Source organism: Malaya genurostris, chromosome 3 (genome assembly GCF_030247185.1).
Source record: "Malaya genurostris strain Urasoe2022 chromosome 3, Malgen_1.1, whole genome shotgun sequence".
Lineage (NCBI taxonomy): Eukaryota > Metazoa > Arthropoda > Insecta > Diptera > Culicidae > Malaya > Malaya genurostris.
In genome coordinates, this window is record NC_080572.1 from 63,806,237 (window position 1) to 63,828,149 (window position 21,913).

At 37.4% G+C, this 21,913-nt stretch overlaps 1 protein-coding gene across 3 annotated transcripts in view; it reads left to right on the forward strand.

Moving 5' to 3' along the window:
* The first annotated feature begins 216 nt into the window (after positions 1 to 216).
* LOC131439030 (plexin domain-containing protein 2) overlaps positions 217 to 21,913 on the forward strand; it is a 73,500-nt gene continuing 51,803 nt past the window's right edge. For 2 of the 3 annotated variants that reach the window (XR_009231043.1, XM_058609527.1), the window contains exon 1: positions 217 to 671. Coding sequence is in view for 2 of the 3 variants with exons in the window: in XM_058609527.1 (XP_058465510.1) it covers positions 587 to 671 (85 nt within the window). In the remaining variant the exon portion in view is untranslated. The remainder of the gene's footprint in view (positions 672 to 21,913) is intronic. The other variant, XM_058609528.1, reaches the window with a different exon arrangement.

The window sequence follows — 21,913 nt, forward strand, 5'->3', positions numbered from 1 at the left end:
TGTTTTTTGTATGATTTTTGGTTCAGTCCGTAGCGTTATTGCACAATGTAACCTCTGCTTAATTAGCTATGTTATGATACCAAGTTAACGATAACGCCATTGAATGACAGCACACCACCAGAAATGTCAAATTGCAAAACATAAACCTGCTGGTCTCACACGAATACAAGCTCACAATAAATGACGACGAAGTGAAATTTGACTAAACCGAAGATGAGTGAGTGTTTCTTTGCTGCCACCATCACTCAGTTCGAGCCCGTTAGTAGTCGCGAAGGTGTCCGAGTGGACGAGTAATTTCGTAGAGTCGGTTTTGCGTTGTGCGGAGTAGTCGGATCTTACAGCCATCAGACTTTTTGCAACCCCTCCTGTAGGTCTGCTGGCTGACGTAAAAAGTGGTCCAAATCGGATTTAGATTCCGTCCGGGTGTGTTTTGATATCATTGTACTGGATTAGAGGTTCCGTATTTTAAATCAAGAAGGCTGGAACCAGAAAGGTGTAAAAAAAAAGAAAAGCAGAGCAAATCAAAAGTGGATAACGAGGAAAAGAGTTGTGTCAATTTTCCCATCTGCTCGTGTGATTGAGTATAATGGCGAATGTGAGAGGTGCTATGCTGAAAAGTGCACTTTTTCTGCTGATTCTGTTGGCCGATTGCCGTGTAAACTATGCAAAAGGTGAGTTTTCCGTTTTGAGACATCACAAAAAATCAGGAAGTGGAAATCAGTGCATGTGTAATTTTCTTTATTTTCACTTCTTTTTCTACCACGACTTTACTTTTTGCGTGGTGAAATGTTCTTAAAATATAAGAAGTCGAAGATTTCATACGTTTTCTTCGCATTCGTTACTTGTTGCTGTTTTTTTATCCACAAAAGGGGAGAGGTAGACTGCGAATATATCGCAATTCGAAATCGAGAGAGATGGATATAGTCCTGTGGTTAAAATGAGCCCAATCTACTCCACACTCACCAATGCAGCGGAACGTACAGTAGATGTGCAATGCACACATTGAACCTAACGTCACACTACCGAAACATACAAATACTCACAGTGACAGACGGAATCTATATTCACTATGCAATCGGCTCTAAATGCGTTCCTATAGGTAGAGGCGTTCGACCATTGGCTACGCTATAAAACTTCAATGAGGATCTCATTAGTGTCACCCGGCTTCTGTATGCCGATGCCGTTTCTTTACATTGTGATGGAGTAACAACTCATTCTGAACAAATGAATAATCTGTTTATTTATACTTCGAGTGAAATTTATTGTTAAAAGTGGATTTGATGTACTAACTCGGAAGTAAAACATGTTCTGAGGATCACTACTTTGAAGTTAACAAAACAACGTTACTTAAGTAGAGCTAAACTTTCCGTCTGTTTAGCGGTTCACGTTTATAACAATAAAAGACGGACAGAGAACCGATAAAACCATTACGGTTTGGCAAGATGGACCGTGAGCGGTCTTAGCCGTCCTTATAGTGACACTACAAAGAAAAAAAAACCATTACGGTAAACTTTGAACGCCACTATCTGTGACCGGATATCATGTTTTGGTTCAATACATCAAAAAAGATATTGCTCTTCGACGTAATGTTCAACGAGGACTGATTTTTAGAGTCAGTCGGATCGCTCCACTAGCCATACACACACAGAAAAGCCCGCGATTGTTCGTTGTTTTTCTAAATTTGAATTGTTTTTGCCTTTTTTATAAATATAAAAAATAGGCATAGAATTCGTCCAAACTTTTGAAAAATTTTCCGAGGGCAGATGTCCAATCGATGCAAATGTACGCGCGCGCGCGTGTGTGTGTGTGGGTCTGTATGTGTGTGGGTCTGTATGTGTGTTGTCAACAAAGAGGTCGAAATCTCAGAGATGGCCGGACCGATTTTGATCAAACTAGTCGCAAATGAAAGGTCTTCCCGTCACCCTGAACGTTATTGAATGGTTTTGAAATTGGATGCTTACTTTTTGAGTTATGTAAAGTTTTATGTTAAAATATCTGTCACAACTGACTTTGTAAACAAAATATGTTTTTAGACTTAGATTCCGCACGGTAATAGCTATCCAACAAGCCATAGACTGTCAAAATCCGTCAATTTGTAACGGAGATGTCGATATTTTTGTGTAAACGACTTTTCGTCATAAAGACTGTACCAGAAAGTATGGACGCACTTTAATTTCGCTGTAAATAATTCACAAGTGTTAGATATTCAATTTTTTTTCGATATACTGATAATATTAGACTACAACAACAGAATATTATTCTCGACATTTGCTACTTAGCCATTGTAGACTAGCTTTCGCACCTTCTTGCGAACGTTCCTCATAAAATTCCGTACAGACTTCTTGGCGACAAGTTTTGACACTTTTTTCCAATCTTTTTCGAACTGTTGAAAGGTTTCGGCTGCCGAGACATGCTTCCTAAGATGTGCCTTCGTTAATGCCCAAAATCCCTCAATTGGTCGAAGTTGTGGGTAATTTGGTGGATTCATGTCTTTTGGGACGAAAGTGACATTTTTGTTAGTATAACATTCTATCGTTGATTTCGGTTAGTGGCAAGAAGCAAGATCTAGCCAGAATACAACAGGATCCTTGTGGCTTCGAATCATGGGCTACAAATTGCTTGCCAAACCATAGCTTTCTTACCAAATTTTTCGACTTCAATCGATGTCTCGGACTGGTTTAACACTTGCCCTTCTCGTACCGTATAATATTGTGGTCCCGGCAAGGATTTGTAATCGAGTTTCACGTAGGTTTCGTCGTCCATGATTATGCAGTTCAAATTTCCAGCAAGAATCGTATTGTACAGCTTTCGAACCCTCGGCCTGATCGATGCTTCTTGTTTCGGACTACGTTTTGGTTGTTTCTGTTTCTTATAGGTTCGAAGATTCAAACGTTCTTTAGCACGAAGAACATTTGACTTCGAAGTGCCCACTATTTTGGCCACATCCCGAACGCCTTCAGTATACGTTTATCCCACTGAGGGTTAGCAGGACCTTTTTTTCGACCCGTTTTCGGTTTATCCTCAAAGGTGTTATCCTCACCGAACTTCCTGATTGCATTTCGCACGGCTTTTTCTTCTACTCCTTCCATTTTTGCTATCTTTCTCAGTGACAGTCCGCGTTCTGTGCACCATTTGTACACAATTTTTCGACGTTGTTCTGCTGAAAGTCCACGCATTTCGAAACAAACTAATGAATACGAATAAACAACTGCACAAGTGGTTAGAGAAGAGTGTAAACCATAGGATGCAGCCATAAAAATTGACAGATTCTGAACCATTGCGTAATGGCAGCGGTTTTTGGTTGCGTCCATACTTTTTGGGACAGTCTTTAACATGAGAAAGGCATCATTACACCACTAGGTGGATTAAAAAAGGCTTTTTTTCAAACTGATCAGAGCAAATGAATCCTTAATCGAAAATTTGTTTTTTCCTAAAATCGTTTATTTTACGTTACTAACTAATGCCTCGAAGGTTTATTTCTTTATCTTTAAGGCAAAATCAAATATCTCATACCAAATAGGGTAAGCAGTCACTAGAGAATCATTTAATTCAGGAGAGACTTGTAAAAAAATAGAATGAGAGTGAACATTTCGAGCTTATTAGAAAAAAAAAGAGTTGCAGCATTTACTATTTCATCGGATGAATTGGAGTTCTAAAAAAAACGAAAAATAAAATGTCTGCGATGACACACAGAAAATGTTCCGCTTTCATTTCTCACTTTCAATTTCTCGGACCCCTTTGGAAGCTTAATCGTAGAATAAGAGAGGATAGCATAGCATTCCGAAATACGTATCTGTATTATAACGTTAGTAATACTTCTGTGAAAGTTTAGTGGCTCTTGTAATGGTGTAATAACGTTACATTAATATAGTAGAATTAAATTGTACAAAAAAGTTAAAGCGTTCAAATAACTATTAACTGTCCAGCTAAAGTTAGTGAGGACCGAAATGTAGTTTTTCCATCATAAATTTTAGCTTTTTTAGTTTCTTATGTATATAAAAATGAGTATATAATTCGCTCAAACTTTGGAAAATTTTTCTGAGACGCGCAGAGTATACGACAATCGATTCAGCTCGCCGAACTGAGCAAATGTGTGAGTGTGTCTGTATGTTTGTAAAGTAGAAAGAGGCGAAGATTTCAGAGATGTCTGGGCCGATTATGATTCGACTAGTTGCAAATGAAAGGTCATTCTGTCAGCCAGAACGGTAATGTTTCGTGGTTTACAGTTATAAACAGTTTTATGTTATGGCAGTTTTTTGAAAATATCTGTCTCAATGGATCTGAAAAGAGCAGATTTCAAAATTTATAAATACCTCGCCATATTTTGTTGAAATCCGTTTTTTTAACGGAGATATTTACATTGTCGTGAAAAAGACTTTTCCTCTCTATCCCAGTTAAAGTTTCGAGCGCTTCATGGTAAAGCGATGTTTGGAAGTAAAGTGAAGCATTATTTGTGATACTCACTTGAAAAGCTGTGTACAGCACTTAAAAAATTGTGTACAGCACCCTTTTTCATGACGTTTTGTGCAGGGAGATGAAACCTTTTTGCCTTCTTATATATAAAGATTATGCAATCACTGAGAAAATCAACTTTCGCATCGACCGTCATATAACATTCGAACCAGTTCTTCAAGATTACCAAATGTAGTCCCATCTCTCGGTGTTGGCTGCTCACAAACTTAGATTCTAATGAAAGAATTATTGGTCCTATAGCCTGCCATTGAATTTCACCTGTATCAAACACCTTAATTTTCTAATACTACTCTACAAATATGTAAATATGAAAAGTTCTGTGCTCCCATACAAGGTCCCGGAATTTTATTCGGATCCGATTTCTGGTTCCAGAACTACAGGATGATATGTGTAACGAAATTGAAATAATGTCACCCAATTTTCTCGTAGATAGTTAAACCGACTTCCTTTATCTAAGATTCAAATGAAAGGTCTTAAGATCCCATAAAAATTCTTATTGTTCAATCAGAAGAGATACAGGGTAATTGGTGTAAAACTGTCAGCTTTACATAAATTTATCGAGTTTATCGGGTTTGTAACTTTTTTCAGTTTTATCGGTATTCGGTTTTCGATCTTGGAAGGAACCCAACAATTTAATTTGGAACGCACTACGATTTCTCAAAGATAGCTAAACTGATGTTCAAAATTATTCCGAAATATTTCAATCATTGTCGGTGTTAACTTCTACTGTAGCCGGGTAGTGCGTCGGATAGCAGTCAATCTAGCGTACAGACAGTACAGACACAGATCCGTAACACTTCATTAGCGTATACTTGGCATGTTCACAAACACATCAGAGCAATCGTGTTTTTCGCTGTATTTAGCGAGGCGACGTTAATTGCTTCCAATTAACATTCAGTATTCTGTTCCAATTGCGAAATACTAGAATTTCTCCTTTGCTGCACCCCTTCGGCGAATGTGCTGGGATTGTTCTGTTAAGTAATTTTTGAATACGAACGTTTATGAACTTGAATCTCTTACCGTTTTCGGACCACTGTGACTCCGGATGAAACGAACACGTGGTACGCGCCCTAAACGACATCTCAAAAAAAAAAGAAAAGAAAAAATAAACAAACTCGCATGGATGGCGTGGTACGACCCGAGAAAATTTTCAGAGCGAAACTAAAGACTATTCCAGAAAGTATGGACGCACTTTGATTTCGCTGTAAATAATTCACAAGTGTTAGATATTCAAATTTTATTCGATATACTGATAATATTAGACTACAACAACAGAATATTATTCTCGACATTTGCTACTTAGCCATTGTAGACTAGCTGGCGCACCTTCTTGCGAACGTTCCTCATTAAATTCCGTACAGACTTCTTGGCGACAAGTTTTGACACTTTCTTCCAATCTTTTTCGAACTGTTGAAAGGTTTCGGCTGCCGAGACATGCTTCCTAAGATGTGCCTTCGTTAATGCCCAAAATCCCTCAATTGGTCGAAGTTGTGGGTATTTGGTGGATTCATGTCTTTTGGGACGAAAGTGACATTTTTGGTAGTATACCATTCTACCGTTGATTTCGAGTAGTGGTAAGTAGCAAGATCTGGCCAGAAGACAACAGGATCCTCGTGGCTTCGAATCATGGGTAGAAGTCGTTTTTGTAAACATTCCTTGATGTATATTTCGCTGTTCATTGAAGCAGTGGTGTGAAGGGTTTCGAAATCTTACCGCAGCTACAAATTGCTTGCCAGACCTTTCTTACCAAATTTTTCGACTTCAATCGATGTCTCGGACTGGTTTAACACTTGCCCTTCTCGCACCGTATAATATTGTGGTCCCGGCAAGGAATTGTTATCGAGTTTTACGTAGGTTTCGTCGTCCATGATTATGCAGTTCAAATTTCCAGCAAGAATCGTATTGTACAGCTTTCGAACCCTCGGCCTGATCGATGCTTCTTGTTTCGGACTACGTTTTGGTTGTTTCTGTTTCTTATAGGTTCGAAGATTCAAACGTTCTTTAGCACGAAGAACATTTGACTTCGAAGTGCCCACTTTTTTGGCCACATCCCGAACTGAAACCTCCTTCTTTTGCTCGAACGCCTTCAGTATACGTTTATCCAACTGAGAGTTAGCAGGACCTTTTTTTCGACCCGTTTTCGGTTTTCGACGTTGTTCTGCTGAAAGTCCATGCATTTCGAAACAAACTAATGAAAACGAATAAACAACTGCACAAGTGGTTAGAGAAGAGTGTAAACAACAGGACGCAGCCATAAAAATTGACAGATTCTGAACCATTGCGAAATGGCAGCGGTTTTTTGTTGCGTCCATACTTTCTGGGACAGTCTTTGATGAGTCATTGTTTCCAAAAGTTTGAGAAAACTAAATTTTCGAGTTATTTTTGGTTGTCTCACACCGTTGAAAATTTAATCATAATTTGCCGATCACATTTCTGATAGCACTAAGAAAGGTTAACACATGGCCCGAAAAGTCCCAGATAACATGATTTTTTTTTTCAAAATGAACTGTATTTATCAACGTAATCTCCATCAACAGCAACGCAATCATTCCAGCGCCGCTCTAACATTTCAATATCACTTTTCTAGAACGATTTCTCTTTTGCCTCAAAATAGGCCTCAGTTTCAGCGATAACCCTTCCATTCGCGCAAAATTTCTTACCAGCGAACATTTTTTTCAGGTCTGCGAACAACCAGTAGTCGCTGGGGGCCAAATCTGGTGAATACGATGAATGTCGGAGCAATTCGACGTTCAATTCATGTAGTTTTGTCATTGTTATGGATTTATCCTCTTTGGTCAACAGTGAGCAATCGCGGCACCCACTTTGAACAGAGCTTTCTCATAGTCAAATCCTCATGCAATATAAAGCCAACAAGTTCTTGACTTTCTAATATAGAAAGGCTTTGCAATCACTGTGAGAAACGATTTTTTAATCGAGGTCCGGAGGGTCGAATGTCATATATCATTCGAATCAGCTACTTTCCTGATCATTCGAATCAGCTCGACGAACTGAGCAAATGTCTGTGTGTGTGTCAAAGTTTTCAAGTTTTCATGTGTGTGTCAAAGTTTTTTTCGCCATATAGAATGATAATATGTACAACACCCGTACGTGGTGGTACGGTGGACGAAGAAAACACAAAACGAACGATGCGTGCTTTATTCTATTTCGTACACACTATAAAGAAAACGAAACGGTTACGGATGTCTGCTGCTAGTGTGCGATATTGGTAAAAGACGGTGCTACGGTTGATACAAATTTTAGCTATTTTATGATAAGTGCGGCCGAAAGAATAAAAGAATGTAATAATAATGGATTTTTGTTGTGGAACACATCGTTATTTTCTATATAGGGGTGCAAATCAGAAACTCAAAGAAAAATACACGTAGAAATATGGTCAGGTTTTAAACTCTTACAGCTCAGTATATTTTGTATCAATTATTAATATTAATTCGATTTGAATGTATCGAGCCACGTATTTTCAATTATAAATGATTGAAATTTTGATTAGTAGCGAGTAGTGTCGTATTTTGTCTGCTAAAAATCTTCGGCATATCGGATTTCCCTGCCATAGACGCCGGTTTTGAAGCAGTAAGCGATATATCAAAGGGAAAGTATCGCCCTGATTGGTCAATCGATGCAAAAGCGCAGCTATTGGAAGCACGCGAATCTATAAATAGAAGCGAAATTATAGCTAACGGTTCACTCCTACGCGTAGCATGCTAGAGGCAGGTTGTTGCTAGACATCAAGACAAAAAGTGACATAAAACGATTTGAAGTTTTAAGGGCTGAGGTCAGTAGGTCGCGTAAAACCACGTGGCTCGCTGTGCGTAATACATTTCTCTCAATGCTCTCTCGCAAATGTTGAAAATGACTCTCGATGTGGCCGTGTGGCTAAGAAACATCACATAAAATCTAAGAAAGCTGCCGCTTGTTTGGCAGCCTTTTTGAGCCGATTTTATTTTTCTCTCATGTTTCGTTACGTTACCAGGGAACTAAAATAGCGCCGACATAGAAATCGACTTACCTCCACAAAAATAACTTTCACTTTATTTTCATCGCGACAACATATATGTTTTTATGCACTAATCGCATCTAAATTAATTGACATTGACAGGACAGATTTTTGATCCATGCTTTTGAAGGTGAGATATTTAATGAACAAGTTGAAAGTTTCTGTTTTCAGCTATGCAATTCTACCTTCAGAAAAAGACTTTCCCGACCGCTAAAGTCAATGAATCATTCTGAAATTTTCACAGAATAATCTAAACTAATTTTTTAAGAGATTGGGTTTTTTGATATTCATCACCGTTTCTGAGAAAATCAGATTTGAAGCGTGAAAGTAGCCCTCTAAAACGCCCTAAAACACACTGGCCTTAGCCCTTAATTGGTATGCTCTGATCTTGTGTCATGCAAGCTCGGATGAAATTCCATGTTATGTCGTTTCGCCTGAAAAATTGACAACTACCCCACGTTAAATTTTGAGTGTTTAAGATTAATTTCTAACTTATATAAGGTGAACTCGATTGATAATGAGAAAAAGTTTATCGTTTCAACCGAAATCGCAGAATGGTAGAGAAACTGAACGCTATAGAAATAACTGCTTGCATACAAAACTTGAACACAAGCTTGGCGAAAAGAAGCTTTAATATCAAAGTCGTATCACAAGTATGGTCAAAGATATAATTGCATACATTTGGGATATTGGTGTAATTTCGTCGGCTATAAAACAAACAATGTTCGGTTTTGGTTCCTTAATCAAGATCAATCTAAGCAGACTCTCGTGCAATTGCGGATTCAAAAGTGTGACGATTGATTGAACTGTTTGAATGTAGATCATTAGAAATTTTGGTTGCCTTGTTCCACATCAATGGCTCGAACAACCCCTTGTGGCTGATCCTTGTAGTTTTTTTATGTTTTCTGGTTTTACCGCCTCATTTGGACGTTTGAAGTCAGCAAACTAACGTTTTATTGTTGTTTCTGATGGAGCGCAGTCTCCATAACACTTTTCAACCCATTGCTTCGCTTAAACGGTATTTTTTCTCCATCAAAAAGCAGTGTTAAATTAAAACTCAAAATTGGTTTTGATCCATGGTTCTGAAAATTACAAAAGTAGCGCCACTCTTAGCACAATATTTCACAAAATAATAAATAGAATAACATGAAATTGTAACTGCTGTCTTCTAAAGGTTAGTATTAACTGGAAAACTATGTGTTAGGCCCGGGATTTCTCAGCCCATGTGTTATGTTGTTGCGTTTAGTGCAACTCGAGTTATTTACGACTAAGTTCTACCCATTCTTCCACAGAACGAATTTTGAAAAGGAGCCCATTGTAATTCACTTCAGAGGGGCCATCCAACCATCAGTAAAAATATGATACAACGTCATTATAAGGAACTAAACCTGAGTTCACGAACTAAACAGGCTCAAAATTTAGTTGCATATTAGTTCTAAAACTGAGTTCCGAATTTGAGTTCCGAAACTGTTCCAGTCTCGGAATTCTGGAACAAAATTCTGAAACATGATTTTAAAACTAAATTTTGAATTAATCCAAAATTCAGTGCCCGAATTCAGACCCAATATTCAGCTGAATGCGATTCGCGTTCATCCGTCTTTGAAATTGTAAATAACATCGCACAGACCTTGCCTTAAATTTTAGATGAAGCCTATGCTTATTCTATGATTGATAGTGTCTTTACTAATGTTAAAAACCGAATTGATAATAAACGTGATCAATTACGAATAGTCGTTGAAGAAAGATTCGCTCATTTCGTAGTGTAGGGTTATTGTACCAATAGTCGTTCCTCATAAATCCTGTATGAAACTGGATTGCTGGTAACCTACACTGTGCAAATTCAGCTTGAATGTTGCTATTTACATATAAACGTGTTCAGACGTATAAATCATCAACTGTAGGCTTGAAAACCACTCAATTCACAACGCATAAAATTAACAATGCCAAGTTGTCTCGTCATTGGTCTCATCACAACCTCTCGGAAAAGATCTTATCGTATATTTTCCCCATCTCCAGGGTTAATTGAGCAAATGAACTGGAACAAAACAGCAACAAAGCACAGTACTGTCTGTGTACTGATGGACAAACATTGAGATGGATCAAGTCTTGTTGAGTCACAACTCACAACCACAGTAAAATGGCAGACGAACGCTGGACTGCTGGTATAGTCTAATGACTGCCTTAGCTTTGGATCACGTAAACGAACGTAAACAAAAACGATGTTGTCAAATGAAACACTACCTTTGCGAGGATATAACTTGGTGAGGCCGGCAAATTTCACGGAAGAAAGTAAAAGTTATGATCCCATTGAAATGTTGTTTTCGCATCTTCAGCTCAGTGTAGTGACGTGGTTGGAAGCGAGGGTGGGGTCTGGCCTGGCCTGCCGGTTGGCTGAACTAATAAAACTTCATCGCTGTCGGTCTCCCAGATGCGCGATTGAATAGAAAACTGCAATGCAAACAATGGAGTGAAATGTAAATTTACAACGCCTACCGCCGCATTCAGCTTTAGCCATACTCGCGGTCACGGATTGTCTCAAGTGAAGAAATATGCTGACTTGTATGGGTTGTTTGAAGTATCGTAAGGTCTACTTGGTAAACATCACCCATGTGGTTTATGAAGTGATAACATCTGCTTAAATATACTGTATACTGTGAATCGTTTTCTCGCACGATTGTATTTATCGTAAAAACTCCGTATCACGCACATTCAGGCTGTTAAATTGCAATAGCACTAGTAAAATTAGTTTATTAGAGATGATTTCAAATAAATGTCGGCTTTGAAACGGTTAACCCTTAGGCACAGACAAACGTACATAAACCGGAAAAATATTGACTCTCCGTTTTGGTTTTATTTGGAACTAGATAGTCACTTTTCCTAAAATACCTTGGTTCATCTCTAGTTCAAAATTATAATTAAAAAAAAACTGCTTTATTCCACCTAGTGGTGTAATGATGCCTTTCTCATGTAATTCTTATTCTCATATAAAGTCCTGTGGATTCCTCAAAACACTTTCCTTTTATCCTTGAATAGAAACAAGAAAGTTTGTTCGGGCATGAACTTAGCTTAGCTTCGCTTAGTTGACTGCCCGTGAGTTTCCCGTGATTGATCAGAAACCAGTTGAAATTGCATATTGAAACAAAGGCATGATACTTTGTAGATCATGCTCAACGTGCAACCTAAACCGACTTAGAACATGGACTGATCAATAACCTAGATGGCCACGCCCATGCAGGTCAATATGGAAAGGGAAGAAACGTTAGTTCAACAATTGTTGCTACTAATGATCGAGGAATTCTCTGCATCATCACAAGTGTCACAGGAAATGAGTGGTGTCAGTGGGGCGAGGAAATGATCAGGATTTATCTCGGTAGTGATCTACTTATTACTTATAATATTATCATGTGTTTATTGCTCTGGGTAGCCGGCCACCGAGAATTCGTTGCAATTTGATCTAGTGTTGTATTAATGTGTGCTCCCTACTAGAATACGAAATTTCTTCCGAAACTCGTAAAACTCCGGACAGCCGGCTGTCGTGAGGTTCGCTATTAATTTATACATTTAATTTATTGTGTTCTGTTTTTTGCCTTTCCATATAACTTTTCTCGGAGATGGCTGAACCGACTTTCACAAACTTAGATTCAAATGAAAGGTCTTGTGACCCCATACTAAATTCCTGAATATTATTTGGATCCGACTTCCGGTTCCGGAATTATGGGGTTAAATGTGCAAAAAATTGTGAAAATAAGTCCACCAACTAACAGGATTCAAATGAAAGGCCTTGTAGTCCCACACATAATTCCTGAATATAATTTGGATCCGACTTCCGGTTCCGGAGTTAGGGGGTAAAATGTGCAAAAACATGAAAATATGTGTTCTAACTTTTCTCATAGATGGCGTGACCGATTTTCATAAACTTAGGTTCAAATGAAAGGTTCTGTGGTCCCATACGTAATTCCTGAATTTCATCCGGATCCGACTTCCGAATACGGAAATATAGGGTAAAGTGTGTTAAAAATTTTATACCATCACTGAAAAGGGCGAAAACCCGTAAAAAGTTTTCTAAATCGACCTCAAATCTTCTCCAATTGATAGTTTTTGTCAGTAGACGGTTAAACAAACCGATTTCGGTTATTCTTTCAAGAATCAAAGAAAGTTATTTTGAAGAATACCACAGTACTATATATGATAGTATGATTGATATGAGAAAGGCATCATTACACCACTAGGTGGATTCAAACAGGTTTTTTTTTGCAATAGATAGTCGTAATACTACAAAAAGGCGGGTGAGTAATGTCAGAGACATAACTGGATGTCGTGAATACGAAAACAACTGACATGTTCCTTAACACTTCCGAATATCAATTAGTTGATCAATTGTATGAATTATGCAAGCATTCCCCTTTTTCACATTTTTCGCAAAAACAAAGAAGGCTACACTTGATCTCGATTACTGTGAATTCCACACAGCGGTAACCAAGCTGTTCTAGATGTGCACTAAACTGAGGATATTTACCTTCGATTTGCGAATAACAAATTCTTAGTTCTTTAGAAAACTTTTAGAGCCATTAGAACGGCTGATTTTGTGTGATGCTCTCCACCGTTGTCCACTTTTCGTTGTTTTTTCACCAATGCAAACAACTGGCAGCTGTGACGTAATCGCTCTTGTCGGAAGCGAAACTAGCCTTGCAAACGACACAAAATACATCTGCTCGCAGTGGTGATAGAATCCAAACTGATCCAATTTTTGTTAAGAGGTTTCTTTTTACGTGATTTCGTTGGTAGCTTTTTCACTAATGGGCGGTCCTAACGGCTACAAAAATAGCCGCATACAGAATTTTAATGCGAATATTTCATTTCGGATTTGCATAATTTACTGTAAGAAACTATCAATATGCTGTAGGAATTCGTTTCTAGCATTCAGAAGGGTCAAATTGCGTAATTCTCTACGACATTAAAAAAAACAAAAAAAATTAAAAAAACAAAGGCTCCACTTGATTTTGATTACTGTGAATTTCACACAGCGAAAAGTGCACAAATCTAACCAAACTGTTCTAGATTTGCACTAAACTGAGGATATTTACCTTCGATTTGCGAATAACAAATCCTAATAGTTCTTTAGAAAACTTTTAGAGCCATTAGAACGGCTGATTTTGTGGGATGCTCTCCACCGTTGCTCTTTCACCAATGCAAATGACTGGCAGCTGTGACGTAATCGCTCTTGTCGGAAGCGAAACTAGCTTTGCAAACGACACAAAATGCATCTGCTCGCAGTGGCGATAGAATCCAAACTGATCCAATTTTTGTTAAGAGGTTTCTTTTTACGTTATTTCGTCTGTAGCTTTTTCACTAATGGGCGGTCCTAATGGCTAAAAAAATAGCAGCATATAGATTTTTTTTCGATTATTTCATTTCGGATTTGCATTTCATTGAAAGAAACTATCAGGATGCTGTACGCAATTCATTCCTGCCTCTCAGAAGGACCAAATTCTGGAACTCATTACGATATTAAACACTGTTCGGAACATTTTTCTCGAACGATTTGTTGTACACCAGCATATATTTTGTTCTCTTCCTCAGAACGCGTTCTGATTGGCTGGTGTTGACATGGGTCAAACGAGACAGGTTTTTCAAAAGTGTACTATTGAAATACTTCAATGCTTTTGCTATACACGTTTATTTTGAAAAATTTTGATTCTATTGGTAGTTTGATTATATAAACCCTTCCACAGTTCACTGAGCTATGAGCTTTAAAAATATGAGAAAGGCGCCTTATGAATTATCCTCTTTGATACTCGTTTATACCAAACATGTCAGAAAAGTTTAATTTTGAATTATTTGAGATTATGTCACACAACTGAAAATTTTATCATAAAATTGTGATCATATTAGATAGATACAACAAGAGATATTCACGATCAAAATCGTATGACTATCTCAGAGGGTGAATTTTGAAAAGGCACCGCATAGTAAAGTAAGGGTGAAGCCAGAGTGGGAGCGACAAGCGACGCGAAGCGATGAGGCGCGGTTTAAAGTTCTGTATTTCGTTCATTCGTTTGCAGTAAAAAATCAACATGTATTTCAAAGTAAACACTAAGCGTTGCGTAGTGACAAGTGATTTTCGGTGCGACAAACAACGAAGCAGCACGTGCACAGTTTTTCATGCGATTAACGACCGACCAAAGGTTATTAAATTATTTCTCGTTATGGCGGGAGAAGATACTTTTATTGATATCAAAGCTCTAATCGAAGCAGTTTTAACGGAATGCGCAAGTGTTGGAAAAAGATTCCGAAAATATTAAAAATTACTGACATGTGCAGTCAATGAAAGTGCAATGAGTTTTGAGAATATTTCGAGTTATGTCGATGGAAAAAGTTCATACATTTTCTATAATTTTTTGGTTGAAAATGCTAAGAAGCTGGCTTTATTTCAACAGGCATTTTACGCCATCAAACATATCCATAAAAATCTTCGAGGAATATAAAGTACAACGACAACGACATGATTGATACCGTCGAAAAAGGGTCATTTGAAATAACATTTATCCATATTGAAATATTCGAACTAGCCAAGTTGCTCTTCTATTCCGCCTCTCAGCAAGAAAGTGGAAGAGAATTCCGAATAGAATAACCAATCGGCACTTCTTCTGGAAATAGAACTTTGAAAGTTGAAACTACTGGAGTAAAAAACATTGTCGCGTGAGAAAGATTTGCATTCTGCAAAAAAAGCTACAACTTCGGATAGAGCTGCAGTGATTGATCAGAATGTTTTTTTTTCATTAATAGGAATATAATTAAATTATATTGTTTTGTTACTACTGTCACTTTGACACTCGCTACTATTTCTCATCGGAAAACTTTCGCGTTACGCATCGCGTCGCGTGTCGCGCTCACTCTGGCTTCACCCTAAGTCGTATTGACGACAAAAGATATTTCTTGATTATTTTCAATCGAACAACAACGCCTTACGCGATACGAAGTAATGTCAATATCTACTCTCTAAACAAAACAAAAAAAAATACCAAATGGATTCTCCTTGCAGTCTAAACTATATTTACAGCTCGCAAAAAAAATGGACGGTTATAAACTTAACGCACGCGTCTTAAACTTGGCGTTTAATCTGAAGAAAAAAGATCACGTTCCCCGAATAATCGACGGAATTTAGTCTAGTCCGATTTAGAGAAATATAGAAATATTGTAAATGAGTAAAAATATCTCTAAGGACGTATCCTAGTAGTAAAACTCGAGGATGGGTTTGCTTTAGACCAATTTTAGATCTTCAGTTTGAATCATACGATTGACTTGTGAATTTACACCCATTCCATACAAAATCTGATAACGTAAATCTGATAACACTGACAATGATATGCAGATGGCGCTTCGATCGGTGGATGTCATTAAATTTTTGGCGACAAATTTGCATCGTTGACGTCGTTTAATTTTGAGCGGTAAATTCACAGTTTCTGTAGCTGGAATATTTTTCATTATTGCGAATCAGCAATGTTCAATAATAATACTTTTCACTAAACAACACACACTTGCCACAGCTGCACTATCACTCAAAATAACTGTTTCGATCAATTACTTTAATTTGAGTTTCCTGATACACATTGAATTTAGACTTTTTTCTGGGAGCAACACCCAGGCACCGCACCGCACTCCCAGTGATGCCAACTCTCCTCAGTTTGTTCGGGCATGAACTTACAAGTAAAAAAAATACAGACTTGTATACAATATACGACAGAGCACAATGACGTTAAAAATGAAACAATTCTTAGGTTCACTGAATAAATAGAAATTTTTTATGATGGTGGATTTAACTAAAAACTTATTCTAGTCAAAGAGCATAGATTGATTGCGAATGAAAACAATTGACGGTCAGATTCTTTCATAATAATTGATTCTACCCTTTCTAGAAATTTGTATAACCTTTTAATTCTATTATCTACTGGATTTAGTTATGACAATTAATACTGTGATTTTTGTCGTAGGAAAAATTGTAAACCTGCTTGTCTTTTGGTGGGGAATAAGGGAAGGTACAAACTTATTAATTTTATAAACAGTGAATCGATTCAGTAAAAGATTGCATATATTTTGGTCGGATTCTACTTATAATACTATGTGATATTAGATCTAATGATTCTGTATACGTCTGTGCAACATGTTTATATTAAACCGGGAAGGCCGCTTTAAGGTAACTTTAACAATTTTATTCTGAATCTTTCGAAGCGTTTTATTCCTGCTAGTCTGAATTCCTTTTATGAAAGTAAGTCAATTAGGTTACATGATCATGGCTAAGTTCAATAATATGAGCTATGTGCTCATGCTGAAAGATAGTGTTGATTGTGTTTTGGTCACTTTTTTTTTTAATAAATACGTTTATTCTATGAGGCAATTGTCCAGAGCGTGTTTTCATACATGACACTAAAAAATCGAGGAAAATTTGATGATTAAATACAGTGATTTTGGGTATACTGGATCTTCGTTCCCGGTTCCGGAAGTAATGAAAAAAGTGATCGTGTACTAAAAACTAGAAATGATTCCAATTTTTCAGAAACGGCAAGACCGATTTTCGCTAACTTAGATTAAAAAGAAAGGTATTATGGTCCCATAGATTGTTATAAAATTTGGTCCGGATCCGACTTCCGGTTTTCAGAGCGATAATGCAAAAACGGAGAAATTCTTTTGAATTTGACTCAAAATTGTTTCTATTTGTAGATTGTGTTAGTTGCTGATCAAACGAACCGATTTCAGCTATGCTGATTCCCAGTTCTCGGTCCCGAAAGTCCCGGAAAAAGTGGTTGAAAACTAAAAACCTGTTATAATCCATCTAGTGGTGTAATGATGCCTTTCTCATATCAATCATACCATCATATAAAATACTGTGGTATTCTTCAAAATAATTTTCTTCGATTCTTAAAAGAATAACCGAAATCGGTTTGTTTGACCGTCTACTGATAAAAACTATCAATTGGAAAAGATTTAAGGTCGATTTAGAAATATTTTTAAGGTTTTTCCCCATTTTCAGTGATGGTAGACAGTTTTTGACCCACTTTACCCTATATTTCCGGATCCGGAAGTTGGATCCGCATGAAATTCAGGAATTACGTAAGGGACCACAGGACTTTTCATTTGAACCTAAGTTTGTGAAAATCGGTCACGCTATCTATTAGAAAAGTTAGAACACATATTTTCTTATTTTTGCACAATTTACCCTAGAACTCCCGAATTGGAAGTCGGATTCAAATAATATTCAGGAATTTTTTATGGGACCACAAGACCTTTCATTTGAATCTAAGTTTGTGAAAATCGGTTCAGCCATCTCCGAGAAAAGTTAGTGCAAAAAAAACGTTACATACACACATACGCACACACACACACACACACACACACACACACACACACACACACACACACACACACACACACACACACACACACACACACACACACACACACACACACACAGACATTTTGCGTATTCGACGAACTGAGTCGAATGGTATATGACATTCGGCCATCCGGGCATCGGTTCAACAGTCGGTTTTCACAGTGATTGCATAACCTTTCTATATGAGAAAGGCAAAACGGAATTCTCTTAATTTTCTCAGACAGCTGAGTAGATTTTTACAAATTTAAACCCAAATGACAATGAAAAATGACTTAAAACTTTTTTTTCAATTGGAAAAGTTATGCTAGTGTATGTTCGAACAAACTTTTTTGTTGTTATTCAGGGTTCAAATAAAAGTTTAATCCCTTAGTAATCATTAACTTATCGTTTAAGTGTCTGAAAAGAATAAGTAATATTTATGAAAACATGAGTTATATGAGCAAGGCATCATTACACTAGTAAGGGGATTAAAGCAGGTTTTGACTACGAATAATGACCCATTTGACGAAATAGTAATTCGGAACGGGGAAACTTGATAGGCAAAATAAAAATTCTCAAGAATCCCACAGTATTATACATGTTTATGAGAAGTGCACGTAAAATTCTCATACTTTAAAGATTGTGCAATGTGTTAAAATATTTTCAAGATTTCTCGAAGATATATCAATTTAAATAGCGCTTTTTAAATAGGGACATTTGAAAGAATAAATAATTTTGACAATTCTCAATAGATCAGAAATAATCTATTATTAAGATAACAGTTCTTGATCTAGGCTATTTATCAAAAACGAAACTTTTATTAGGTTTTTCGTGGTATTTACCTCCATCTCGGGCGGTATGACTGCCATTTCGGCTCGAATTTTCTCTATTAGCTCTTATATGATTTTCAGTTTTTTAGTATAAATCCCCGCAATAAGAATTACGGTGAAGTGAAATCTTGAGATGTTGACGTCCAGTTAATATCATCATTTTTGGAACCAGCAAGTGCTGGGAATTTCCGACGCAAATGGACTAGTGCTGCACTAGTTGTGTAAGCGTCATCTATCTAGAACCATAAGTTTCCCAGATGCTTTACACGCAATTCCAGATCGCAATGATAAAGAAACTGTCTGGTAATGGAGTTCAAGTAAACACTACCTTAAACAGTGATCTTCTAGTTGAGATACGGTGTTTCGTGAACGATATGAGTATTATTGGATGGAAAATTTCATTTTTTTAAAATTTCGGCAATATGCTCGCTGGGTTAACACAACTGACCGTTTATTCTCAATTTAAAAGCGACATTGTTTCGTTGCATTCACGCGTCATAATTGAAATTTTACTGAAAATGAGTACAATTGGGCCGGATCGTAGCTTCCTAATCAGCTGATCGGTTGACAACAGTTGAAGTTTTTTAAATCTTTCCATTGATGTGATTCTGAGGTTAACACAATGTACATTTACATTAGAATTGAAATCATTTAATTGCACTTTTATGTTTCCAGAACGCTTCAGACAACGAATATCTGATTTCAGAGATTATTTAAATTCAATTTAAGTGATTTTATATACACAATTGACTTATGTAGACTTTTAATCAAACCATGACAGATAATCCATTGCGTTAAGCCTTATCTTCTGAATAAATGTTGAGTCGAACATTAAACGTAACGAACATATTGAACAATCACAAACAAGCAATCAAGAGGGAAAACTATTGCTGAGGTAGATATTCACATTTCATTCACTATAATCAAACATTGAAATGACGACTCATAGAAATGAGTTTTCGCCGCTCGTATTAACTGTGAACGAAGCATACATTTCAACATTACAAAAACAAACGGATTCAAACTATGTTCATAAATAGCGCCCCCGGCGGAGATGGAAAATTTATTCATTTATCATGACGATGCGTACGATCAGCAAAGTATATCTGCTTGATTGGAGCCGACGCGGCACGATCGTCCGCAGTAGGAATTTTTAATCGACCGGTATCATTAGCATATTGGAACAATCATCTTTACATCTGCACTGTTCCAGTGTATAAACGATATCGGGGCCGGCCTTATATCACGACGTTCATCAGTGCGAATCGATAAATAGAGGGAAGATGAGTTGTTTTAGATAGTGGATTCTTCATATCATTTCGGCTCATAAAATGAATTCGAAATTGTCGAAACTAGCAGATCATAGACAAAAAAGAGACATGCAGGTATAGTTATGCTTTGTTTTATTTCAATTTTATCGGCTAAAAAAAAGAAATACAGTTAGGCAAAATACGAAACCAAATTGAAACAAATTTGGAACTTGAATTCTGGAACTACATTTTGGAACTGAACCCAGTTTCTTAATTCAGATTCGGAATTCAAGTTCTACAATTAAATTCGGAACCTGGATTCAAAAAATGAGCTCAGTTCCAGTATTCTAGAACTATACTCATGATGTGAATTCTTGATCTTCCTAATTAAAGCTTGCTTCATTTAGAATTGGAACAAACTTTTGCTCATATTGTGGCGCTTCTGGTGGACGGATTTGGAAGTTCTTGGCGCCCACATGTCGAGAATTTTGTCAGCTTTACGTATGATTTTTGACATTCCGCAAATCGACTGTACGTTGTGAACAATCAACATGGAAGCCGAAAGAAGGGAAAAAATTGTGCACAGTTATTTGGAAAATCCATTGTGGTCTGCATCTAGGTTAGCTAAACAGGTCCAGGAATACCGTATGGCGCGTTATCAAACGGTATAAGGAAACATTGACGACGATTCGGAAGCCTCAAGCCAATCGTCGGAGTGGAACTGTCGACCGGAAACTGCGTGTTAAGATTTTGAAGACGATTAAGAGGAATCCTAATCTGTCGGACCGTGATTTGGCCAGTAAATTCGGTGCTACCCATAGTACCGTGAGGAGAACTTAACTCCAGGAAGGAATCAAGTCGTATCGAGCTAGCAACCAGCTAAATCGGACCATCAAACAGAAAAGTGTGGTCAATATTCATGCTCGGAAACTATATGACCAGGTGCTGACCAAGTTCGACGGGTGTCTTCTGATGGACGATGTCAAGGCTGACTTCGGGCAAATCCCAGGTCAAAAATTTTACTTGGCTCGGGGGGATGTTCCAGCTAAATTTAAATTTGTTTTTACCGACAAATTTGCAAGAAAATTTATGATTTGGCAGGGCATTTGCAGCTGTGGCAAAAAACGAAAGTTTTCGTTACAAATAAGACAATGACATCGGAACTATACCAAAACGAGTGTCTCCAAAAACGAATTTTGCCGTTCATTCGATCCAACGACCATGCCGTAATGCTTTGGCCAGATTTGGCAAGCTGTCATTACAGAAAAGTCGTTCAAGAATGGTATGCAGAGAAAGGGGTCCAGTTTGTCCCAAAAAACCCTAACCCACCCAACTGCCCCCATTGTCGCCCTATTGAGAAATACTGGCAATCATGAAGAGGAGACTTAAGGCAAAGGGAAAGGTTGTCAAAGACATCAATCAGATGACGACCTGGTGGAATAAGATAACTAAAACGATGGACGAAGAAGGAATGCGCCGCCTAATGAGCCTTGTTACAGGAATAATTTTATCCGTATTTTTTCTTAAATGTATGCATAAAACGCTACATTTGTGTAAAGAAAGATCTTGAATTCAATAATAAATAACAGAAATACACGCAATTGTCTTTGTTCCAATTCTATCTGAAGCAAGCTTTATAATTGCTCAGGTTCCGAATGTAGTCCTTGAATTCAGTTCCAGTTCCTAAATCCTGGTCCTGAATTTAATTTCTGGTGTAGATATCGGGAGAACAAATTAATTCGGTCCGTTTTCTTGGGTGGAGAATGCATTTATTCCAAAATAAAAAGAATTTAAAGGTTAATATATTTATATCGTCTATCGCTCGTTAATTGTTTTCCCGCCTCTGAGGCAATTTTCGAAAAATGTCTCGTCTTTTGAGCTGAAATTCAAGTTTGAAGCAAATTTTTGATTTCTGCGAAGTAAACCGATGACCTGTCAGTTCGTGCTGCATCCGTCGGAACAACCAGTAATCAGAAGG